Here is a 26,902-nt window from a genome sequence, read left to right on the forward strand (position 1 = left end):
GGTAAAACAGTCAATCCCCTTTTAGCATGTTATGGCTTTGCACCAAAGATGTATTTTATCAGATGTCAAAACAAACAGTTTAAGATGCTTCTTGTTAAAGGCACTTACTGTTCTTAAAATACACTTTCACATTTAGTTCTATTGCATTAAGTAGTGTATCTCTGGCATCATACTTTAATAACACAGCAGAATAGTCTAAAAAGGCATCATTAATAAAAGGGAAAAAAGGATTTTTATGTTAAATATGAAAATACCAAGAATTAACACAAACTTTCAGGATTTGGTCCTTATAAAACAGGCAACAGCATTCAGGCAATAGTGATTTATTTTCTTAGATACTAACAAAATAATATCCCCAAAAATGAACTCTTCCAGTTCCAGTGTATAGATATGTCTAAGCTGAGTAGTGTACCCTCTAATACTACCCCCAATAAAAATATAGCTTTTCGAGGCTAACTACTGTTCCACTTTGTCTGTGAAGGAAGAAACCTCAGAACATCATTGTATGTGCACATCCTAGTAAGCCTACAATTCTGTGTCTCTGTATCTGGATGGCTGTCCATAATACCCCTTCTTTGAGTGGTCTGACAGCTGCCGACGGTACTCCTCCTCCTCCTCTGCATCGCTGCCATAACTGCCACGGTTCTCTAGGTAAGGTCTAATAGGAGGTTTCTGGGGTTCTGGAGGTCTGGAGCTAACACAGCAAGACAGGAAAAGAGAGAGAGATAATGTTTACTTCCATTCTGAAAAGCTGAAAAATAATTACATATGGTGTTGGCTTTATGGCTGTGTACAACCTAGAAAAGCACATGGAGCAAATGAAACCCCTTCTAGCCCATAGACTATTGCCTAGCCATGGTAACCTCACCTGGAGAGGCATCCTATTTCCATCAAGCTCAACCCTAATGTTCAGATCTGATCAAATTTAAAATTATCAAACACCCCCCTGCAGACACACACACATCAAGAGCTTAACAGCACTTTATTCCCTGAGCAGAGAGGTTTTCAGCCATTGCTGCTACCCCAAGTGGTATTTTCTTCAGTTCCTTTTGCAACAGATTCTTTCTATGCCTGCTTCTTCTTTTGCATCCCCACTTTCCTGTCTCAAGGTCTGAAGACTTATGTGACATTTCTTAAATTAATAGCCTTCTCCCCTCACTCAAGACTCTTACTAGGGCTCTTATCCTTGAAAGCAGGCAGAAATAACCCACATTTGCTTTTTATACACTGTGGTGCTCTCCATTTAATGTGACACTAAGCAGATATATAGAAATAAAGTCTGACAAGGAAGGTCATTTCCTCAGTTTCAAAAGCCATGATTTCTGCAATCTCACATTGTACAAGACCAAGATGTTACCCTCCTTCCATACTGCCCAGTGCTTAAACACTCCCTCTAATCATTAACATTCCTGTAAAAAGGCAACAGCATTTATATCTGTATGTAAGTAAACACTCTGCATATGTGGTTAAAGATTACTTATCATTACTTCTAAAAAGTTTCCAAGGCCATTTAAAAAAATTATGTTTTTCTGAATCCCCTACAAAAACCTGAAAATAATCACTTCATGTTTTCCATTTTTGCATTGGAGATTATATACTATGACATCAAAGGACCCAATTCACTAGAAAAAAAAAGCCCCCTTTCTATTGGCTATTGCTAAGAGCTAAGACAAACAAAGTCCTGCAGAGCAGAAAACATAATCCACCATACAGTGTGTTATCTCTTGCACAGGTGACTGCTCAAGTCATAGAAATATGCAGTGTGTAGGGTAAGATGACACAATGGTCATCCAGTCCAGAACTCACTGAATTTTAATGAGCGGCTCCTACTTTCATGAGACTTGATGGGTGGCCTCAGGCAAGTTTCACCTTCAGTTTCCCTACCCACACAATACATTCATAACTGAATAAGCAATTAAGTCATTAAGTGTTATTAAGTAATTAAAACAGCAATTATTTGTTAGGACAGACTGACAGTCGTTAAGTATCTATCCACAGAATAGACATCAAAGGACATGAATGCAGTAAAGCTTCTGAGTAACACTGACTGGGGCAAAAAACTGGCTCTGCTAATGTTTCCGCAAAATAACATAGTGTTTCTTCCTAGGTAACTCAAATACTATGAATGAACTAAAACAAACAAAAAAAGTTCTGAAAAACAAGAAGAGTTCACTGAAATTTTGTCCCACTTTTACAGTAATCTTTGAGGCACAACAACAAAGCAATATACCAAGGCAGGATTATTTGTATGAATAAAAACTGGCAAGGTCAGTTTTCCTCCTGCTGGTGAAGTAAACAATCAAGAAAGAATGCTTTAAACTGGATACACCTTACCTCATAGGCTGGGGCCAGTTCTGTTCTGACTTCTGTGTCTTGACAGGGACAGCATAAATATCCGGGTGCTTCTGGGCTATTTCAAGCTTTAAAAGAAAGCAGGAGAAAATAACTGTTCTTTTTAAGTCTATTCATCAGGAATCCTAGACTGTAGGATCTAGCAGGTCACAGCTACACCTGAAACAACTGAAGCAGAAATTGATAACTGATCTTATTCCTATTCCTACAATTACATAATCTTTTGCTAGAGTAGTAATACAAAGTGCACATGGAAACAATGGATTGCCAAAACCAACAGGATTATTAGAAGATAGCTTTCTATAGTTACAATAGGAAGCTTTAAAATATGTCCTCTTTTTACATCCAAACCCACACAATGCTAAGTCTGTATGTATGGTTTCCCAAACTTCTCCCTCCAGAAGCAATACAATGCAAGGGAACGACTTTCATTTTCAGGATGCATGCTGTTCTATATGCGGGAAAGCACAGCAGGACTAGAAGAAATCTCTTTATACCCTGGCATTCTGGGCCTCTTGTAGCTCTTGCATTCTTTGCATCCTTGCCTTATGATCCATCTCCTCAAATATTTTTACTTTCCTCAATACAGATTTTGGAGTATTTTCTTGTTCGCTTCCTTCCTCTTCCAACTTTGTTGCCTCCTCCTCCTCCTCCTCTGCAGGTGGGACTGCTGGTTGAGAGTTTCTCAGGATGGGACGCCCAAAGGCAGGTTTCACAGAAACAGGTGGTGGTGCTGCTTTAGCTGATACAGTTGAAGTCTCACTGCTGACAGCAATGTTACTTGATTTGGAGTCATAGTTCTTTGGGAAGTCATATAGATCCTCTTTGTTTTGTAACCTTCCCTGTAAGTATAAAATATGCAAACAAATTAGCAACTTTTTTTTTTTTTTCATTTCAAATGAAGGCTTTAATCTGACATAAATAAATTTGCCCATGTATTTAACAGTGTCAATCTTCATCTGAAGTAATACTTGAAAGGTATTTGAATTGTTGCAACATTTTGGCCGTAAACTCATACACTACACATCAACCTATAGAAGACTACCACAATTGGACTTGATTGTCCCATTTGTTAAGGATTACCAGAACTACAGTGTGTGTTATGGGACAGCACAGAGAAAACTGACCTCCCAAATGATTTATCAGTATTACCTAATATAGAATATCACTGCCAGGAGTTTAGAAGTGCACAGGACCCAAACCCGTTTTCTGTTCCACCTTTATTTTCCTTACCTATGGTCCTACTCTGCCCAATCTTCACTGTCAAGGCATATTTGACTATATTTTGAAGACACGCAATATGTGAGGGCACCCATTCTCATAAAGAAAGGACTTTGGAGTAAGAGAAAATCAGGAATTGCTAAAATAGTATTTGGTGTTCAAACATCATAATCTTTTTCCTGCATCATTCCTCAGCAAAGTTTGAAAAGACAGGTAACATCAATTTCTAGTGATGGAGACTGATTTCAGAGGTGGTAGATTCTGGTTTTGTGCTTCAAAATGACCATCAGTATGCTTTTCCTGATGATTAGCCTACATTTATTCTTGATGAGCTAAAAAAGTGCCTTTCAATTTGCTGGCAGACACAAAAAGGAGCCTACTTACTTATTCCCTATAAAGATTACACATACTAGAAGAGAACTGTTATCCTTTAAGTTTTCTCTACTTGATCCTGCAACATTCAGTCGTTCCTTCTCTCCACCCTTACAATGTTTTCTAGTCTCTGATCATTCCTATTGCTCTTCCTAAAATTCTCCAGAAAGAGGAACTTTGTGTTCAGATTTGTTTCTACAAGTTTACCTTAGGTGGTTCAGGCTTGAATGCTGGAGGTGGACTCGGTTCTCTAAGGATCTCCCTGCTACCAGCTTTTCTCAACTGAGCCCTTGGTTCTGGACTTAATTTTTTTAAATTCTATGAAAGAAAATAAGGGAGAAAAATCACTGCAGTATCCAGTAATTCAATCATTTTTTCTCTCTCTCAAGTTTACTATTTTGGGAATAGTAACCAGAAGTCAAGTGACTGTCAGCAACCTGACCAGAATCACTGCACATGTAATTGCAAAGTTCAAGGTCATGGGACATCATCAGGAAACTTCTAGCATTAGGCAGAAAAGCAGACCTATTATTATTTTTGCTCTACACAATGTAGCTCTAAAACACTTACCAGAGGTAAGATAAAGCTGCAGTTTAAAAGAACTCAAAATTTTAAGCTATACATACAGGGCTTTCAGAAAGTTCAAAGTACAGTCTTGTTGAAAAACACAATCATCTCACCTCCTCATGATGTACGGGTTCAGAGGACCGGCTAACAGATGAAATCCTTGGTTCATCCATGGGCTCATCAAGTTCATTGTCAGTGTATGCACCTCCTTCTCCATCTGTATCCTCTAGGTCACTGATCAGCCGACTGTCACAACTCAAATAGTCAGCACCCATTGCAGTAAGGTAAGACATACGATCATCTGCATCATCTTCCATGCTGTCCAACTAGGAAAAAAGTCAGTAAGAATTGAGGAACAAATATTAAATATATAAGAATTAGAGTGTAGTTAGCTCTCAACATCATGCCAAACAACTCCTTAAGAATTACTCTGCAGAACTGAAAGAAACTCTAATGCAGAATCACAAAGGCAAGTCCTGTAAAAGTTTATCCCTCCTCACCATTCTCCCTTAGCCACAGCATTAGTGATGAAAGCTCCAAAGTATAACAGAAAGAACAAGTAATTTTTTATTACCAAGACAGAGATCAACTGACTACTAGTCTAATGTACCCAGCATTGCGAAACAAAATTTTGAACAATTTTTACTGGCAAGAAATACCTTGAGGCATCTGTATGGCTTAGTACAGTATGGACTGACTGCTTACCTTTCCTTCTGATACCCATACTGCTTCTCCTTGCTGTTGCTGAATTGTATCCTTCAGACTACCATACCAGCTATCATTGGCTGAATTCAAATTGATAGTGGCTGTAAAATTTGAAGGAAAAAGTATATATACAGAGCAAATGCAATATGATCCTTTATACAGTCTTTGCTGTGTAACACTTTTTGTTTTAGTTATGTGAGGATGTCACACAGCCGTTTCATTTAGATCATTGAAGCATGCTATTTTTATTTTATTGTTTGTCCATTCCCCAAGCTTATTAAAACAACTCATCTTTTAATGACATTACACCAATTCCCAATTTGTTTTGTATTAGAATTTTGCAGAATGAGGAACTTTGAAAAAAGCCAAGGAGGGGACTGCTTATGACCTTCACACCCTTTTAGTTCCAGCCTGCATGAGTTAATAGGCAGAGTAGTAAGCGGATGTCTCAAGACTCACACAGTCACATTCACTACTTTCTTGGTAAGCAGGTTAGACACACATTCTTCCTTACCTGTAAAGAGGTGGGAACAAGTTTTCTTCAGTTTGTTTGCTTGCTCATAAAGTTTTCTTGAGCTCTTGTTAGATGTGGAACATAGCCTTTGTCTCATGGTTTTCACACCCTGCTTACTGTCTGGGTTAAAGAAGACCACAATTGGAAACCATTGGGTATAATTTAGCAGGTCCACTGCTTTAGGAGTCACATCCAATAGAGCATGTTTATCCTGTTAACAAGAAAGACCAGTCAGTTTGCTGCTTGTGGGGAAGAGGAGGTGGTTGGAACACAGTATCCTAGGAAAACCAGGATATTTTTGTCCAATTAAGACTACAACTTGTTGAATTTTTTCCCCACAGTTACATTACATTCAGAAGCCACAGCAGGCAGACATTTTCTTTCCATTCCATTTTTCTGAACAGCTTTTGCCTGAACGTCTCATGTTAAGTAAAATAGCAACTCTGAAGCCATCCAAAACATGAAGTTTCTGATGACTCTAAGAGCAAGTAGAGCACCACATGACACTAAAGCCTCCATGGCAAATTCAGAAAGCATATAGTAAAACAGATGCCCCTCTGTTCAAATTTAGAGTGGACTAGGGAAGGAGAAATTAATTTCTAATATCAGGCTCACCCTCCCACTTGGAATGCAGCTATCGAAGTTATAAAAATTGTTGTTGACCAGTTTCAAAACAGCCCTATCATTAAGCCAAGTTTCCGTATTGCAGAAATAGATGCAGTGAAGATTTAAGTACTCTGCAAGTTTTAGGAGCAAACAAACCAAACAACATGCCTTCAAGGGCAAGTAATTTTCACAGAGAAATAGTCTACCTGCTCAATGATTTGCCGCACAGTGTTCAAGCGCACTACCCCAGTTGACTTCTCTGAACCTGCGTCTCTGGGTTCTGTCTCTGCAAAGACAACATTTTATCTTATCTAGAGTGGCTGGGCAGCTGTGATTATTAAGTTATTCACTCTCTCAGTTAAGGATGATAAGGAAGCTAGGAGGACAACTTACTTGCTGCCTGATACAGATGAGGCAAATCATTTGACAACTTCTCCATAGCAACATCTGCAATAGGGCCAAATATCACCACGGGTCTCTTGAAACCAGCTGAAAGAAAAATAGTTGGAGAAAAGATAAGTCTGATAAGACTGGTTTTATATATAAGTGAAGTGCAATAAACAAGATCCTCAATTACTGCGCAAGGCTGTGAATAAGTTGAAGATATCATAAGTTAATAGGGGAATGCTATTCTATTGCTCAGTTTTCATGTTGACATCTGGGAGCTCCTTTAAAATACTTTTTACTCTTTGTTTTGTTCCACAATACTGTCATGTGTGAATACCCAGAAAATTACCTTCACTTGCTCAACATCACTAGTAACATAGCTAGTCTAGAATCACAGAGATGGACCACATCAACCCTGACTACATTTGGACAATCTATTGAGAATACTTTGCTTTTATTTGGTCTCAAGGTAATGTTAAAGTAGTGTTTATGAGCAAGCCAGATCCTAGTTGATCTCAAGCATATGGATTGCACTTTAAGAGCTAGAAAAGAGAAAGCTGAAGAACGCTGCTTATCTGCTTCTTTCTTAATTTAAACCCTGACATTGGCACATGCAATTTGGAGGCAATGGAGAACAGCAGCAGTTTGAAAATGTAAAAAGCTTTTTTCTGAGAGTAGTTAATAGCATTCAGAAACTTGTGTTCTGAGAAAAATGTCATCCCTTCCTGTTGCTCAGATTTAATGCTGAACCCAAGTTTTTCAAAATCACTTACTTAAGCTGACCAAACATTTGGACATTAAACCAGCCAGCAGTAAATGGGCAGCTGTCTCACAGCATTCTCACTTACCCTCACGCAACTGAACTCGCTCATAAGCTGGGAACTTTGTGCTCACAGATACAATAGCTGTCAGATCCTCACGACTCTTCCTCAGATTCTTCTTCACTCCAGATCGCTGGCCACGTGTTCTCCAGAAGTCTGCCCTATCACTTGAGCCATCTTTTGGGGCATTTTGAACACTGGCCATCTGCTCAGCTCTGACAGAGAAAGCACAGAGTTCATTAGTACAGAACTAGTCTAACAGGGCAAGGCGCTTTCACTGTAGAAAAATGGATTTTGAATTTACAACAGGTAATTTGCCAGATAGACAGCCATAAGTGAAGGAAAGAATAGAGGAGTTGAGGTTCTTTTGACTTGGAGCAAACAGTGTGTCAGAACGATGCTCTGGCTTGCCACAACTACAAGATTGCTGCGCGGGAATGAGACCGCAGGTCTTAAACTGATAACTCATACACACATAAATAAAAGAATGCAACTGCAAAGAGGTGGTGAGAAAGTGCAAATTAGAACGGAATGCCTAAGAAATTACTGTCACTATTCTCTTCTCCATTAGGCCTTCTAAGTTAAGCCACTACAGCATAGAAACAAAGGCTGGTTTGGTCAGATCAATTAACAGAGAGGACAGAATGTACTAACAGGGAAAGAGGCAGGGGAGTCACATAAGCATATTTCAGGAATTTCTGTACAATACAATTGTGAGCTTCACCCATCTTAAAATCAAAACCACACTCAAGAACTTAAAAGCTACAGTCTAAAAATGCCCTGATTTTTTTGCTGATGAATTTTAATTCTTTTAGTCATTGTGCACATTTGAACACTTACTACTTCACATGAATTTTGACTGGGAAAGCATATTTAAGTAAAAAACATTGATGTGGTTCACTCACTATTTCACACAAAAAATAAGGACTACACCTACCAAGAAATATTAGCCTTGGAATAAATTTTTGAAACACTTTCCGTGAGGCTATACAAAAGAAATTCAAGCACTGAAGTTCTTTTAAAAGATTAATCATCAGAGTATTCCTGTACACACAGTCAAGAGCTTCCTAAGCTGATAGGGTTTTTTTGTGTGTGTGTGTTTTATTCTCGTTTTGTTGGGGATTGGGCAGGGGGGTGGGGAGAAGGGGGGGGAAAAAAGGAAAAAAAATAGGATCCTCTATCTGTTTTCTAGAAGAGGAACTGAAACAGGTCGTGGTCAAAGCTTGGTTGATTGCTGAGACAGGAGCTCTAGGTCTGTGTTGCAAATACCTGATCTAGAATGTATAGTATTTCAGTAACACCATCCTCTCTCATCCTCTTCCCATAATATCACGGTTCTAAAATCTACAGTTTTACAGGCACAATTGTTGTGAAAGTAAAGACAAAACAATTTATTAATCTTGCAAGGAAAGAAAGAGAGAGAAAGAGAGAAAGAAGAGAGAAAGAGAGAAAGAAGAGAGAAAGAGAGAAAGAAGAGAGAAAGAGAGAAAGAAGAGAGAAAGGTATTACATAGAAGGCAAAAAATCATGTAAAAAAAAAAATTACTTCTAACCATGGGTAGGGAGACAGGAAGCCACCTTACCTGCTCTTATTTGGAATGAGGCCCTTTTCCAGTTCATTTCCAATTCTCACGGCCAGCCAGTTTCCCAGTTTGCCATCATACAGTGTATCAACTACTCTAAAAATCTCCCCTCTGGTGAATGCTAAGCTCTGTGGTGACTCTTTTTCACACTCAAAGTGGGTCCTGATGAAGAATGAATCTCCTCTGCCACAGGCCATGATGTCTCTGTAGACTAAAACAGGAACTCCCCTTTACTTTATATTTTTTTTACACTTGAAAGAAAGATTAAGTTGTCATTCTAGACAATAGCTTTGAAATTCTTCCCCTCCACTCAAAAAGATGCAAAAAAAACAGCCTTCACATCTACATCCCTACAGATACTTTATCAAGAGTGCTCTATACTTGTACACATTTACAGCCCTTAAAGTTCTGAGGGGAGGAGGTACTTGCACCTTCCCAAAGCAAAAGGCATCTATGGTACTTCAATATTACAGCAGGTTGTGTCTCTAACAGGAAAGCAAGAGGCTTTGCTTGCTCCTTAACTATCCATCAATAAAACTATTAATTTGCTGCTATGTGACTGAATCCCTTATGAATGCCAAGGCACAGCAGAAAACAAATGCTAACTGCAGATCTCGGGCCAGCTGCTACAGACAGAAAAGAGCAGAAGGACCAAGCAGTACATCGCTCTCTTCAGGATTAAGACGACATGCTATTTCCTAATAATGAAAGAGATGGAGAAGTGCTCTGAAAAACACATCACACATGCACATCTATATGACCCTCATGGTATGGAATACAGCTGTCTTCTAAATTACTAAAAAGGAGGGTAACTAAAATACTATAAGAATAAGCACAAGAGAGCTTATTTGTGGTTTCACTGACAAAACAGAGCTTAAAAACTTCATGGAAACACACACATTTTGTTCAAAACACCTACCTTCGTATTTGCTTTGAGACAAAATTGTCACTGTTTCACCTTTAGGAATTTCTAAGAGGTACAAAACAGCATCTTCCCGAACAATGCCTCTGAAGTCTTGAGTGTTTACCTATGTACAAAAAAAAAAAAAAAATTTAAAGAAATCAACACCTGCAATAATAAAAGGAATAACCAAAGATTTTTGTTTCATCTAAAAAAATCTTAAATAGTCTCTTCCCTTATTGTATTTTTTAAAGTCAATACGAATGCCTGTTGCCGTAAGGAACATTTTATTCCAGCCATTAGCAGTAGCCTTTCTAAAATAACAAAGTCCTGGATGTGCACTGCTAGATTGTTTGTTCTACTTTAACTGGCTCCAAAAGGCTTTGAAAATCAAGGCTATCACAAGAGAAAAGAGGCAGAAAATTCCATTAGCCTCCTATTTAAATTTTTTGAAAAAAAGGAGAATGTAGGAGGACAAAACTAAAAGAAATCACTGTTACCCAAGGAAGCTGGAGAAAGATGAAAGAAGAAAAATATGCTAGCCTCAATTTTTTCCCCCTCCAAGAGTAGGAAGAAGCATTGTTCAGAAAATTTATTCTCCCATCTTGGGGCATTTTTCTTGATTCATATTTCTCCTACCTAACCATTCCACATAATGTTAAACAAACTGTAGCTTGATATACAATTCTCTTTCAAAATCTCCTTTCAGTAAGATCCCTTCACCACACATACACACTTAGAAAACAATATTTGGCTTCTTAAGATCATAATTTCTTCTGTATTTCCACTAAGAAGTAAACCAAGAAATACAAAAGTTATTTGCATTTCAGGGACACGTACTCATACCTTAAGAATCTGATCTCCTTCCTGCAGTCCCTCCTGATCAGCTGAAGTGCCTTCTTGAATCCCAGCAATAAATATCCCTACGTCATTTCCACCAGCCAGTCGTAGACCCACGTTGTCCCCTTTCTTGAATCTCACCATTTTTGTATTAGGCCTACAAGATTTACAGGCAGAAACAGGATTTAAGGCCAGATATTAAAGAATATGAAAATAACAGTTTGTAAAGAGAAAAAAAAATGGCAACCCTTTCAACAAAATCATATTAATAATATTCTTAGCCCATTTCACTATGTTTATCCAGGTAACTCTTCAGTGAGGGAAGGAAGCAGAGAATTTGCATTTTTCAGAGTGGAAACTGAACTAGGAAGAGTGATGAAGTGGCATACACAGACTTGACAGAGCAGGAAAACAACTTATTGTTCTTGAAGTTCCAAAGTAGTTCCCTACCTACTGAATCCTCTATCAGATGAGCAGCTGGGTTTTTTGTTAAAACAGTCTGAGTTTACGTAATCACTCTCATTGTTTTTTCTTCTATACACTTGAGAGCTGTCATATGAATTAAATTCATACTTATTTTCTTTACAGTGTACCATGTTTGTTAGACAGAAGTCTTCACACTTTCCTGTAGTGAGAAATATTTCCAAGTATACTCTACTGGTATGTTAACAATCACTCCTTTCATACTGCAGCAGGAAAGGGACTAGACTAGGTTCAGCTTCTTTACTGTCAGAAAAGCCGTATGCCTGAGTGACCTTCCAACGTAGAGGACAGTACTTATCTGTCAGCTTTTCTCAGTAATACTCTAAGCCTGTATTATAAATTCCCCCTCACCAAAATAATCACTTGATTAATTTGCACATAAATTACAACATATGCAGGGTCCAACCCAGGAAAGATCTGAGAAGAAAATCCATTTGAGGAAATACTCCAAGATACAAAGTATCTTCAAAACCTTATCTTTTGGCTTCTCTTTACAATCTCAGTACTCCTCTCCCTTCAATTTCTGTATTTGGAAACTCTCAAAAGAAAACATAAGTTGATTTTTTATTAATAAATTTTGCAACATTTAGCATCTTAATTCTTAAGGAATCAAAAGCACCAGCTTCCATTTGATCACTTATAAAAATAATCAAAAAACCCCCCATAAAAAGAAACTTTGGAAGCAATTATTTTGTTCATTGCTAAGCAGAGACTAGAACTGCAAAACGAACTGGATTTGAAGAAAAGGCTCGGATTTGAAGAAAAGACAAAATTCTGTAAGAGGTTTCCAGCTTGTACAGAAAAACACATATGTTTGCACTGTCTTGCAATAAGCTTGTTTACAAATTAAATAGGGGACATTCTCTTTGGATCCTAATACTGTGGCAAAGGGGAGAGTTGTCTTCTATGTACATATAAAATAACTCCAGAGGTGTAAAATACATTTCCATAGAATTGCACAGATTAGAAAGGCCTTCTACTCAAAAGAGGTTCTTCAGGGCCTTGACCACTTATATTGCTGAGTATCACTGGTGGTGGAGATACCACATCCTACAAAGGAAAGTTGTTCCAGTAGCTAACCACCCTCATAATAAAAAGTTTTCTTCTTTATATCAAGTCAGAATTTCCTATGTTCCAGCTCTTGTCTCTTGATTTTTGTCCTACTACTGTACCCCTCTGAGAAGAGTATCGCTCCGTTTTTCTCTACACCCACTACCCATTAGGTTGTTGCAGACAGCAATAAGATATACCTTCAATCTGCTCTTCTCCAGGCTTAACAAACCCAGTTGTCTCGGTCCTTTCTTCTATGTCATATGCTGCTGCCACCGACCCCTTACACTCACTTCAGTGTGCCAATGTTTTCCTTGTCCCAGGGAGCCCCCAAATGGACACAGTCCTCCAAATACTACCTCAAAGTGCCAAATAAAGCAGAATAAAAATATAAAAATATACCATTGTGTATGTTCCCATTCAAGCCTAGAAGCACAGGGAGTTCCAGGCAGAAGGCAAGTCTACAGCTTCCAGGCAGATACTTCTAAAACCAAGTTGAACTGAAATATGGTCAGTTAGAAGCCATTGTCATCTCCTCCTGGCATTAAGCTATACGGGGAGTATCACTCCAAATGGGCTAAAAACCCTGAAACCCATGCAATGAAGAACCAGGTACAGGTCACTGGAAGAACACTAAGTGCAAAAGAATACTGCAAGTGCCGCCTTACCCGTATATTGCTTCATCTTCAGCACTGGGTTTGAGAATTGTTCTTGTAACTGCTTTTGGTTGAGATGCTATAAGTAAAAAAGCCAATACTGAGGTATTAAAAACTTATTAAATGGCAGAAAATTTTTAGCTATCAGATAGCAATCAAACCCCTCCATGCTAAAGATTAATCACAAATAAGTGTCAAGCATCTCTTTGACTAGAATTGATTTACTTTTCCTTTTTTTTTTTTTAATTCTTGAAAAAGAACAAAAAGGTCAAGGGAGGGATACACAACTCAGGCAAGCCAGATATTTAAGAATAGCTTCATTTGGCTCCTAAGTGCAATAGGCTACAGCAGATGCTCTAGGCGAGTACTTGCTTTTTCAGGTGGTAATTCTAATAAGCAACTGCCTTCAAATAATCTCAAGTGTTTCTTCTCTCTCTGCACCACAAAGCAAAGACAGACCTCTTCTCTGTGTGTCAAGATGAGGTTAACATGAAGAGTATACTAGATACGTCAACATGTTTGAGGGAGTAGACATCCTATGGCCAGGGAAAAAAAAGGAACCAAAGACTTCAAACTCTGACCTGCTGGGTCATCTTGGTACTTCAGTTCTTTGTTTGTGCTTGCAACTGTAACAGCAGGAGTAGCAATGTCACCAGTTGATTTGAATGGTGTAGGCATTGCGCCCATTCTGGACATCCTGTTGGATGGATCATCTTTTGCACTAAAAGAAATAAAAAATTTAAAACATGTAATGAAATCAGATAAGAATTACATGTATTTTAAGAATTTATTTGACAAGCATTAGAAAAATGGACTAGAAAAGACCATTTCTTACTTCGGTTTCTCTTTCAGCTTTTCGTTGGATGAATGTGAATCTAGATCAGAATGGTGCAATCTGTCATCTTGAGGTGAGAATGATCTGTTTGACTCTATTTCAGAAATGTCTGTAAAGAGACCAGCAAATCAAGAAAGGCAGGATTTATTTAAATTATCTGCACATCTGATCACCACATTTATTTACAAAATTTACACATATAGGACATGCTGAACCTTTAAGCCTACTCCCATTCCAAGTTGGATTTGACTTCAGTTCAAAAACTGCTGCATGCCTTTTAGTGCTCCCCCATCCCCTCAAAAATATTTCAGGGAGGTTTCACACAACCTTTAGGAAACACACTCACATCATACAACTACTTAGAGCATTCCATAAACTCATTAACTAGTGCTAGCAGCCTTTTCTTTGAGGTCTCCTGGAGGTTCCCAAACAGAAGACCACCTTCACATTAACAGTCCTCATAATATTGCTTTTCAGTGACAAAGAAGAAAGAGTAGCCCTCAAAACTGAACCGTAACTCAATCCTCACAGTAAAACCTACAACAAGTTGCATCCAGCATTCTTACATCAGAGAAGCAAATATCTTGAGTTAAATACTGTAACATCCTGCTCCCCCAAACATTCTGAGCCCTTCCCAAAGCAGAATTATGTTGAGAGATACAGCTCATACACTATCAAAGATCACTTGTATGGAATACATACTGGCAATAGAAACCAGTTGTCCAGGGAGACTTAATTTCCTCTTGTCCTGATATTTTTTCCCTCCTGAATGAATGTTTATGCCTTCAGAAGGAGAGACCAGTCCAACCCACTTGTTTTTAAAATTGAAGTCTTTTACTAAAGCAACTGACTTGCTTGTTCTGAGAAGTAAGATTGATTTTGTCAGACCAACATTGCTTCTTCTATCTCTGCCCCTGCCTAAAATGTAATTATACAATTACTATAAAATTCTTCTTTCACCTAAAGGAAGTGGGCTGATGCTTAATTGGCTGTTACTTAGGTTAGTGTTTATTTTTGTTTGGTTGGGTTTTTTTTCTTTTTTAAAGAACCTAGTACCATTATATCACAGTAAAACACTGTAAGTTCCATTCTGTCCCTGCACAGAGTCCAGAACGTTTTATCCACATTAAACCTCACCATCCACTTCTGAGTCACTGTCGTTCAATGAAGGAATGTTGAGCAGTGTCTGCTTTCTGTCCCTGAGGACAACCAGCTGGAGCTTCCCCTGTGACTTCTCAATCAATTTTCGGGCATCAGATAAAGACATGTTCTCTGTCACTGTACCATTGATCTGCACATAAAAAGGCAACAATACCATCACAAGTCCATATCGTGCTCAAATTTAAGAGTGAACTTGACTATACACGACGTACTCCAGAGTAACCACTGCAACAAGTGCCTGCTAAACTGCTAGCAGTATAACCAGAACAGACCTTGAGAATGATATCCCCTTCATGAAGGTTGCCATCTTTGGTTGCTAGGCCAGTTCGGGTCATTTCTTTTATGAAGATCTGACTTCCAAGACGGAGCCCATATTCTGGAATCAGGGAAATAATACAGTGTATCTTAGAAGATGACTGAGGATGCATTTTTAAAAAACTATACAGTGTATAGGCAGCATACCCCATTACAGCATGAGAAAATTAAAAAATATGCGGACCTAGTAAACCCACTGAACCCTAGACTAACTCTCCTATTTCTGTGCTGTCACCACATTAAGAGCAAACAGCAGTTCAAAACCAATCACAGATGGATGATTAGTCTGCACCTTCAACAGCAAAACAATGCCTTTGTTCTGGAGGTGCTTACTAACATGCTGGACTAGATTCTCTCTCTATATCATATTTTGCATGGCGTAGAAAGGGAGGGAAATGGGTCCAAAAGCACATATAGAAGAGGAGCTCTTTTTCTCACCAGTTGCTTCATGCTGACCCTGTCCTGTCTGTACCCCAGCGTCTCAGTTGTTTCAGGCAAAATATTTTTTTTTTTGCCCTTCTCCTCCCCCCTCCTTTTTTTTCCCTTTGATCCAAGTTATTTGGATCAGTACATTTGCTACGTAAAAAGAAAGGCAACACTCTTAAAACATGCACATTCTAGAACAGAAAAGGAAAAAAACAGTTATCTACTTAAAAATAATACTATTTAAGAAATTATTATGAAATTACTAGCTACATATAAAACTTAACAAAGACACCTTATTTGTATACCTGTCTGCATTATCTTTACAAGTGAAAACATTATATGTAGGGGAAGAACAGGAAGGAGGGAAAGGGATCCTTGCCAGCCAGAGTCAATTAAAAGAGAGGTTAGCTCCTGCATCCAAAGCTTACAGGAGCAGAAAATTCTGACAGATCACAACAGGGCAGGTTAGAAAAAAACACCCCCAGGAAATCCCACAAAGAAACCACCACACTCTTCCCTCCCACCCCCAAACCAAACAGAAAACAATGCACAACCTAATCTCAGATATGCTTTATAGCACAAGAGTCTGTATTTCACAGAACACAAAAGATCAGGCTTTTGGCTTTCATTTACACACTCCAATACTCAGCAAGGAGAGGTTGTTTCAGCTGTTGGTATTTCAGTATTCTTTGGATACATTCTGAAGTATTCAGAACCAAATAATCCTTGGAGCTAATTTTAATTATACTGAAAGGAAAAAGTAAGTGCATTATTAAAGGCAGAGTCTACTCTTCACCCTTTTTAGCTGACCCTTTTGTAGATGTGCCAAGTGTAATCTGAATCATAATCAGATACGTTTCCCACTAGAACCAGAAGAACAGGGCAGAGAACATGGAAAACCAAGGGCACAGTGGCTTGAAAAGACTGAAACAATGTGGGTGAACAGTTCTTTGGTGAAGTTCAAGGTGCTGGGGGAAAAACCAGCCAGGAAGAATAAACAAACAACTTAAGCGATCAGTTAGAAAACTCAACATTTAACCCATAAAATCAGAGAATATTCATCTCCTCTCCCTCCCCCATCAACACAACATAGAATCATAGAATGGTTTGGGTTGGAAAGGACCTTAAAGATCATCAAGTTCCATGCTGTATTAAAAGTCAGTTTCCTCTCCTCCCCTACTATACCTACCTTCATTATGTCGGCCTTTTGTTAAGAGAACACTGATAGGTCCATTTTGATCCTGTGGTCCTAGGTACTCATGCTGACGGTGTATTTCAGGTGACGGACTTCGGGAATGAAGCCTGTCCCAACTTCCACTCCTCACTTCCCTGCTGTATCTAGGATCAGGTTGAGATCCATGACTATAACTGGGTGGGCTGTAGTCTCCTCTGTAGTCCCGCTCATAGCTACCATCCCTGTCGATGCTCCTTCCCCTGCTCCGATCTCTTCTATAGTCTCGATCCAAGCTCCTGTCAACACTCCTACCACGACTTCGATCATGGCTGTAGCTGCATTCCCTACCACGGTCTCTGCTTTGCTTACGCCCTCTGTCTTGTTCATCTCTATAGCTCTGATCCAGGCTGTTTCCCCAGCTTTGGCTGCGCCCTCCATTACCACTATGCCAGCTTCTGTCACTATAGCCACTTCGAGCACTTTTGCCATCAAATTCTGCGTGGTCATCCATTACACCTAAAGCTCTGTCCTCATAGTCAAGGGAGGGGCTCTTCCTCAAGGCAGCAGCCTGCACTTTCCTTGGTCTTTTCACTACCTGTTCAGTGCAATACAAAACAAAGAAATAAAAAAACCTTCCAATGTGAATGTGAAATTCAACAGATGACTATTCTTCACACTTCAATAGAGGTTGGGGGGGAAAAAAAGCACAAAACAAAAAGAACAATGTTCTATTTATAGAACAACCAGTAAATTATATTATTTAGATGTGCAGAAGAAATATTTACTAATTGGGAGGATAAAGAACAGTAGGAGAATTAAATAAAAATATCAGATCAGCAACCACATTCTTTTATCTCTGCAAGAGTGTGAGTAATGAATAATTTTCTCCTCTGTCTAGATGACTTTTAAAAAAGGTGACGAGCCACCAAAAGAGAGTGTTGTTGATGCCTCTCTCAACTAATGAGACCCAGTCTGGACAGCAAATTCTTGGACACAGTCTGTGTATGCAGGACATCATTTGCCTCACATAGCTTTCATTTTGTCCAACTACCACTCATGATTCAGTAAAGTTACAGATTGAGGACATACATTTTATTCCCAGTATTTCAAAAGGATAACTTTGTGACACTGTTGTTTAACTTCCATTTGTTTCACCCATAGAAACAACATTTTTGCTTTGTTTTATTTGCTTTGTATGTTCTATTAGGCAAAGGTTTGCTTTTCTTTATTCATTTATAGTTCATTTCATAGAAGAAACCCAAAATCTTGACTGGCTACACAGGTACATACCACTGTAGAGTGAATACATTTGTAATTTACTTACAATGGTGGCCACTTTTCCACTCTTCCTAAGCTGCTGGACTGCAAAAGAATGCAGAACATTTTCCATTGGGGTCCCGTTAACTATGACCACACGGTCATTTTCTCTGGAAGAGTGGGGAGGGAAAATAAAAAACCAGAAAAAAAGGATTTAAGAGGAGTCTTCATGGAAACATTGGAATAATTTATTTTTTTTCCCCCCCATGAGAACCTATGGATTTCATTCACTTTAACAGGGAGTTTTGCTTTAAAACTGTATTTGCTATACAAACACTACAATATCTGAATACCAGAAGAAGCTTTTGGTATGTTTATAAAAGTAGACTTTGGGTAGTGTGTTATCTTTGGACATGTATGATGTCCAGCTTAAAGTACCTCCCACAATGTCAAAGAAGATCTTGTTTTTTAAAGAATATTTGTGATGACCGTAAAAACATTTACTCTTTTTGTTTGTTTGTTTTTGGAACTCCTAGTCTTTCACACCTAGAAGTAGATTTTTTTTTTTCACTCCAACATAAGAATTTCAAGAGAGCTTCAAATTGCTGCAGTCATAGCAGTATTCAGACAAACCTTAACATGTACCACTCTAGTATACTTTTCTGCAAGACTGGTATTCAGGCCCCATCTACTATGAAGAAAGATGATTGGGGGGAAAACCCCAACCAAACTACAGTACACGAAAGTCCCCACTGCCCTAAATCATGAGCCAAAAGAGATGACTAACTCCTCTATTCAGACCTCCTGCACGTCAAATAGACCATTAAGACTTAACTCAGTCACCCCCAGGAGAGAGGCCCATAACACCTGATCCAGCATAAAAAGTGTAGGAGATTTAACAAACAAACAAGCAAACAAACAAGCAAACAAACAAGCAAGCAAACAAACAAAAAAAACCAAACCAAACTACCACTCCTCCTATTAGCTTATTCTGGTGACTATAAGTTACTAACCTTACAGTCAGAGCATTAGCTCAATCAATTACTGGTTACTTTGCTGATTTCTGCGAGATGAAAGAAATCTTTAGTACCCGTTATTTTTCTTCACTGTAACCAAGTCACATCACAACCTTCTTTTTAAATAAGATTATATACTTTAAGCCTCTCTCTGCAAGGCACTTTTTATCTACCTCCTGAATGATTTTTGCACCTCTTTTTGTATCCTTCCAATTCCTTTCACTGAATGAGCATGCCAGAACAGGCCACTATATTTTAGTATCAGTTTCATCCAGGCTTTATGTGAGAGTTAAAATAACTCTCCTCACAGACTACATCCAAAGACAGTATCAAACCTAATGTAACACTACATCAAGATCTCCCATCCATTTATGCTCACTCTACCCTAAAAAGGATTGCAGGATTGTACTCCCCGCACACTCTGAAGGTTAAGCCTATACTTTGCATTCAGTTTTCTTCAGATCATGCTTTGCCCGAATGTGCCCAAATTTCCTGGTATTGCCTTGTCATCATCAGTTTACTTAGCATCTTACATAATTCGTGGCTGTGATTTTATTCCCAAATCACAGACAATTATGGAACAGGGTGGATGATAGTGGTGTTGTTTGGGGGTCACTGCTATAAAGCAAAGATTTTGTATGCTTATGCTGAGAATGGTTTGTTACCTGTTCAAAATAATCCTTTTATCCAGTCCTTCAATAACTATTGCCATGTCAGCCTTTTCATTACCTTACCAAAAATTAAATGTTTGGCAAAATGGCCTGAACCTACTCTTTTGAACTACTATTACTGCACAACTTTGGCATTCTTCCAAACTGTCTAGTCCTCAGCAGCTATTCCAAGTCAAAGGATGAAAAACTGATCAGCAATGGGCTAGAAACTGCTTATCTCAGCCTACAGATTTAAAATTACTTGTCCATGATAGATGTTGCCTCACCAAGGATAATGTTACCAGGAAGATTACAGAAACACTTTGTTTCCATATTTTTTTCTTTCAAATATAAAATAAATATTTAGCAAACACTTCTGGTTTTCTTCCTTCCTCCATTGTTGCTCTTAACACCTTCGAAGTAAAGACCTTTCTCTGGGCTGATTTAAGCCATTCCCTTGAAAACCAATGATTGATCACTAAACATGTTTCCTGGAGGAAGAACAAGGAGAATGTTTTAAGATACTGAGTATTTCTAATGTTTCTTTAAAAGAAATGCAATCTTAAGAGAAACATACTTAACTGTAAAACCTTTTCAGCACCACTGAAATTTAATTTCTTACACAAAATAGCAAATAAAAACACATCTGGGTGGAGTTCGTTGGTTTGTTTTGTTGGTTTGGGGTTTTTTGTTTTGAGTTGACTTCAAGAGGTCATACAACCCACTGAGTGGGTTAAATCACCAGGATTTCAAACAAGCCTATCTGAATGTTTTACACGCCCCTCAAAATACGCCAGAAAGAGAAGTAAGAAATTGCTTACTGAAGTAATCCATCTGCTGGACCACCTGGAAGAACATCTGAAATTACTATCGATGTTTCACCATTTTCAAAATGAGGGTTATCTCTGCCTCCAGAAACTGCAATCCCAAATCCTCGTTTCGAATCCTTCACAGCAAAAACAAATACAACAAAACTCAATTCTATCCATAGGAATTTTGATGGGGAGAAAGGAGTAACACGAATATTACTCTACCTAGATATTATTTAAAATATACTTGCATGCAGAGAGTTGCAGAAATACACAGAATCTCTAGATTTAAAAATCAATGGGTTTACAAATCCATGTAACAAGACAACATGTTCCTGTGTTCCAAAACCTCAGTCTACAGCCATGTGATGCCTAGTAATTAAGCAAAGGACTCACTAACTTAGCCTGCATTTTGCTCCACCATCCCACTGGTTATTCATACCAAATTTATTATTAGATAAATCTATTTTGTCACTCATGCTTGAGAAACTGAACAGCTTTTCCAGGATCTCATCTTCATTATTCTTGCTCTCTGTTTTGCAAGGACTACTTACTCCTCGATCAAACTAAAAAAGATCATGGCTGATTGCAAAAAGTAAGCGTTGGACTTGTGATTCTCTATGATTATCCCCCCTCACAACTATTTTAAATATGTAATTTATGTCAAACCTGTTGTCATAGAAATATCAGATCTACAACAACCCTAAGATGGCATTCATAAATTGAGGGAAATAATAGTGTGTGAAGGAAGCATGTCTATAGCACTAGATGTGGGAACTGGTAGCATAACTGAACTGCAGACACGGTGTGCACAAAACTACACATTTTGTTAAATGTACAGGTTTAATTTTATCATCTATTTAACACAAACCTCCTACCACTACAAAATATACTTTATGCCACATCTAACCAAAATGTTTTAACATAGTGGGAAAGTAAAAGACCAAATTAAAGTGGTGCTCTTCCCACAACTGACACTCAGTGTGTGGTTCATCACATGCCAGCTTGTATTCCTCTAATGTCAATATTAGGTGGTTATTTCTTTGAGGAGGAAAAAAGCAATAATTTTTGTTGGGTTTTTTTTTTTTTTTTTAATGGCACTTCACCTTAATTTTACAGGAAACAGTTTGATGGTTCAAGCCAAAAGAATGCAGAACTAAAAATAATGGTAAATTTCATTGGTAGTGACTGATGCAGCAAGTTCAATAGCCCTTTGCCACTTCAGTAGTATAACCCTGTCTCTGAGACAAAGGAAATATTCAAGACCTGAACATTTTGAAATTACAGGAACTAAGGTCTGCTTCTCTAGTATTTCTTCTGTCTACCTCTGTAACCTGAAAAAACAATCCTTTCTCAACAATTCTTCACAGAAAACAGGCTGTGTAGGGAAAATTGCTATTTTATTGTGTCTTCAAGTTGAGTTCACTGCAGAACATGCGAAAAAAAATGTAAACAGCATAGCACAGGCTGCTCACTGAACACGGATCATCAGAACACCACCACCACCAAAGCACACATCCTATAACCATGGTGTGGCAGCCTAGCCATTAGAGAACTCAGAGAAACAATGCAAAAGGACTGTAATGAGATACTTCCTCTTTTCTTCAAAGAATTGTTAAAAGTTATTTCTATAGTCCATTTATTTTAGAGATTTTGATGACAGCAATTTTCCACTAGATTCTACACGGGTAAATATCAAAGTATAAAAAAAATACAGTGCAATCATATTCAGTGATTATTATAAAGCTTGGACGTTAGACACAACTAGTTGACAGAACCATCTGCCTTATTTTTAAGGTTATTCAACAATTAATTTAGCTATATGGCTGGCATGTGGTATTGTTAATTTACTCTTAACGGTAAAGAAAGCTTTAAAATGAAAAACATATCTGATTTGGACAATGAATTAATCTTATTTTAGACTCAGATATGCTAACATCTATCATAAAACATGTTTAAACTAAACCAGTGCTTGAATATTTGAAAACTAGAAATACAACAGGCACTCACCTTTTGTAAGGTCACAGTGTACTGTTCCCATATCAGCTCTTCCATGCCTGAGGCCTGTTGTACACAGAAACCAATTAGTAAAACACAAAGCATACAACCATCTAAATTAAAATGTGAAATACCCCATTAAAACACAGGTATAAAAATTATATGCAAATTCTAATAATTTGCTATAGTATGTGTATGTATTTCAATTAATGATGATTTTTCTTTAAAAAGGCAAAAAATATTAATAGGTCCAGGGGGGTAGAATCCCTTCACATTTCACTGATTTAACAGCTCATTCTCATTTTCTGGGAGAGTCTCATTCAGCAAAAGCATTTAATTGAGATTACATTAGCATTATATAGCCCTGATCAAATAACACACAAAATATTTAAGGAAGACATCTCCATTCCAGGATGCAATAAGATTAACCGTTGAAACTGAGGTTTTCAAAACAAACTAGCCATCAGATTTTTTCCTTCTTATTCATATGGATTTAACAATATGTTTTATCGACTATGAATTATGTAATTGAGTATTTAGGCTCTCCTCAAGAAATTAAATTTTACAGGAAAACACAGTGTATCACTATATAGAACTGATATATCCATTTCTGTGACATTTCTCAGAAGCATTTTTTTCCACATTTCCAGTTAAAACCGATCCTGAACTGATTAGTTTATCTTACATGATATAACCTGAAATCTTTCCAAAATCACAGCTTAAAATAGAGTACAGAATAATCACCCAGCTGTGATGCATCATATAGTACACCACCAGCACCTTCAGCACCTGCCTTGTATAACGAGGAGAGAATTAAGCCACAATATTTGACGCACTGCAAACATTTCAAAATGCAAAGAATCAATTGCAGAAGAAAAAACCAGGCATTGCAGGAGTACATGCCTGCACATACTCAAGATGGAGGTTTATTCGTTTTTACTGCTATAAGTGTCTTCCTTCTTGGGAAGCTAAGAGTTTGCTCAGAAAACTTAAGTCCAGACAGATGCTCAGTTTTGACTTAAATATTTTTTAAAGGTATTAAAGGGATTAATGGCAACTCAACCCCAAAACAATAGACAGAGAAGTGGCACAAGGATATGCCTGTACTTTAAAGCATCCCCCACATTTCCAGAGTAAAAGTCTTCTGTCAGTACACAGCTGTTTACCAGGCTAGGGATGCTATTTCACAAATGCAAAGAACCCCATGTATTTATTCTTCCCGTGGATTCCAAGCACCCTGAAGAAGAACTAGGTTTACATTTTCCCTTGCACATTCACTGTATTGAAAAACAAACTTAAAATGTAAGTCCTTCTCAAAATTCCTGAGGGAATACGCAAAACATTCAGCATTCTTACCTAGGAATTTTACAACACTGAACAGTCTTAAATTTCTAGTGTTCTTGGAGAAAATGAACAATGTTCTCCAGTTTCCAGAAATTTTTGGGTCTAACTCAAATATTAATTTAAAGCACCTGGAGAACAGTACTTATATTACAAATAATAAATTTAAGTATTTCTAAATTTCTACTTGTCTAGATCAGACAACACTGAGCAGCATTTATAACTGTTAGTATTAAGACATATGTGTCTTGGGTCAGTGAATTACTCTGCTGAAGCACATGAAGAAATTATTTTATCTGGTATTCCCATTCAACCAGCTGACATGTCTTAACCCTTTAACTAGCTGACACTGAACTGTCTCACTACATATATTCCCTTACACACAGAGCCTTCCATAAGTCAAAAAATTCTCCTTATCTAAGTGCTTTTTCTGAGCTGCTGTAATGCTGCAGGAAATAGAAGAGACTAAGCTTGTTTGTCTGGCATGTATGAAAATGTGTGAACAGTTTACCTGCTACTGAATTTTGGCTACACCATCATCGTCCTGCTTTTCTATATGATATTTTTAAGCTTTTCAGAAAACCAGTCTGTAGTAAAGAAGGGCTTTAATGCCATTTAAATTCCAGTTGAGTTCATTGAAGAAAGTTTTAGAAATGAAAGACAGTATCAAATGACAGGTAAAATTTGAAGGACAAGCAGGTGGGTTCAAATTTTTTAGAAGCAGGGGAGACAGAAAATCTCTTCCACTCTTATCACTGCATAAAAGCCTCAGCAAGTTACATGTGTAACAAGAACATAACTTAAATTCTGTTTGCACTGAATGGAGTTCTTATCAACACTACCTCCTAGCCTAGAATAATGAGTCCTGCTCTGCACAGGGAAAACAGCAGGCAGGATGTAATCAACAAGCGCTTACTACAGGTGGGGACAAAGAGCAGCACAGCTGCCTTACTCTTCCAGAAACTCTAGCACCAGGTCTTTCATTTCAATACACTATCTACTAAAGGAAGGCCTGAGAAACGAGGGCTTATTCAGTACAACACTGCAGAAAAAGGACTAAGGGAAGTACAGTGAACTGCCCAGGGAAGCTGTGGGTGCCCCATCCCTGGAGGTATTAAGGCCAGGCTGGATGAGGCTTTGAGCAACCTGGGCTAGTGGAGGGTGTCCCTGCCCATGGCAGGGGGGTTGGAACTTGATGATCTCCTAGGTCCTTTCCAACCCAAACCATTCTATGATTCTATGATTCTTTGATATTGGGAATGGATTTATAGGTATGAAACAGGTAAGCTTACATGAACTTCCTTCCAGAAAACTAAGCCTGCCATGAGTAGTGGCAAAAGCAAGACTTTGTGAACAATTGGAGAGACACGTTATGTAGTAAAGCAAAGCATTGTAAACGAAAAAGGGTTAAGTTTATTTTGCTCCAACAAGTAACTCTTGTGGTATCTGGTCACATAAATGAAACTATTGCCTACAGACACTACAATTAAGGTCTTGCAAGATGTCAAGCCTATAGTATCATCTCATCTGTGCCTTGAAAAGTTCCTCATAGTACCAGTGAGTGTCTCAGATACTTTGTAAATTTTGGGGGGGTTATTTTTAGCTTTATACTGTTACTGAACATTAAACAAAAGCTAGTTCAACAATTCACTTTTAAATTCACAAGTAATTGTTAAAATAGTAAATTTTTAGAAAGTGCTTATTGAGAAACTGTCTCCTGCTTGTTGTACATATGAGCAAAGGAAAGTACACTAGGTACTTGCAAAGCTGATTTTGTGCAACATAATTACCAGGACAACAGGACTGGTTCTGCCATACTGATAAAGCTATGCAGGCTCTGCAACATTGTTCAGAGAAATGAATGGTCACCTTGGAAGCCCGTGAGACAAAAAACACATCTGTACTCCCTCAAATCTCTAAGCAATAATCTCTTTAACATTATAAAGTGTACTGCTGCTTGCCATTGCCACAATGCTAACCCATACTGACAGATTAATGGAGAGGAAAAGATTGAGAGGGAGGAAGAGATAACAAATGTTGTAAATCATTGAAGTCTCCACCACAACTGCAAAATTCCTGTATTCCACATCTAATAATATGACTCTCCTGTAAATGCATCAAGTGGTGGGTTAAAAAAAAAGCCTCCATCGCCTTGCCAATTTCTTCCTACTTCATCTGTAAGGAAACACAAAGGAATCCTTAAGCAGCCTGTCAAACCCTTACACAACTGCAATTTCACAGCAAGATTGCACACCAAAACACTGGAGAGAGACAGGCAGGCAAAATGGTCAAGAACCCCACCTCCAGTTACTAATAGTAACTGTTTTGCAAGTTTACCCAGGTTTCATAGCGGGCTACCTGCAGCAAATGCAAATTACTGTAATTAGCTAGTCTAAATTCATTAGTGACTAAAGTCAGTCTACTTCTAATTAGAACACTGTAGTCAAGATTTGCTTAAATCTGCCTAATGCTCATACACCAACATGACAAGTGCATACCCAAAATAGACTGCTTAACAGAATCTAGTCAGGAAACTAGTCAAAGTGATGAAATTGTCTGTATGCTATGAACAGGCAGCTGTTGCAACTCTCACTGACAGTCATTAGAGATTTATGCAATTAGTTGCTACTTAGAGATCACCGAAGACAACTTCACTCACACTGAAAGAAGAGCAAAACCAGTAGACCTGTCACAATACATCTGGCTACAAAAGTGAGCTGGATAGGGGAGGGATATACAGTGGGAGGGAGGGAACAAGACTTGGAGCAAGATGCAACAAAAAGCAACTCACGTGCCCTCTCAAAATCGCCAACTTTTTGACTGCATGTGACCACATTCTCTGCAGAGCTTGAGCTGTCTTCAT

The 26,902-nt window shown here is 38.2% G+C and overlaps 1 protein-coding gene across 2 annotated transcripts; it reads right to left on the reverse strand.

The window, feature by feature from the left end:
* Positions 1–525: 525 nt before the first annotated feature.
* Positions 526–26,902, reverse strand: TJP2 (tight junction protein 2). 2 transcript variants are annotated; one of them, XM_010083568.1, is made up of 22 exons: positions 26,831–26,902; positions 22,711–22,764; positions 20,713–20,837; positions 18,293–18,395; positions 16,984–17,563; positions 15,326–15,429; positions 15,030–15,183; positions 13,893–14,001; positions 13,639–13,778; positions 13,070–13,136; positions 10,875–11,025; positions 10,047–10,155; positions 9,128–9,338; positions 7,573–7,760; positions 6,731–6,826; positions 6,544–6,623; positions 5,732–5,942; positions 5,218–5,318; positions 4,626–4,838; positions 2,850–3,194; positions 2,335–2,420; positions 526–694 (listed from the first exon to the last, which is right to left on the reverse strand). In XM_010083568.1, the coding sequence occupies exons 1-22, from the start codon at positions 26,900–26,902 to the stop codon at positions 526–528; spliced, it is 3,468 nt and encodes a 1,155-aa protein (XP_010081870.1). The 2 variants fall into 2 exon arrangements, with proteins under 2 accessions (XP_010081870.1, XP_010081871.1); XM_010083569.1 differs by lacking the exons at positions 2,850–3,194; positions 26,831–26,902.

The sequence above is a fragment of the Pterocles gutturalis genome, unplaced genomic scaffold, assembly GCF_000699245.1.
Source record: "Pterocles gutturalis isolate BGI_N339 unplaced genomic scaffold, ASM69924v1 scaffold185, whole genome shotgun sequence".
In the NCBI taxonomy this organism is placed as follows: domain Eukaryota; kingdom Metazoa; phylum Chordata; class Aves; order Pterocliformes; family Pteroclidae; genus Pterocles; species Pterocles gutturalis.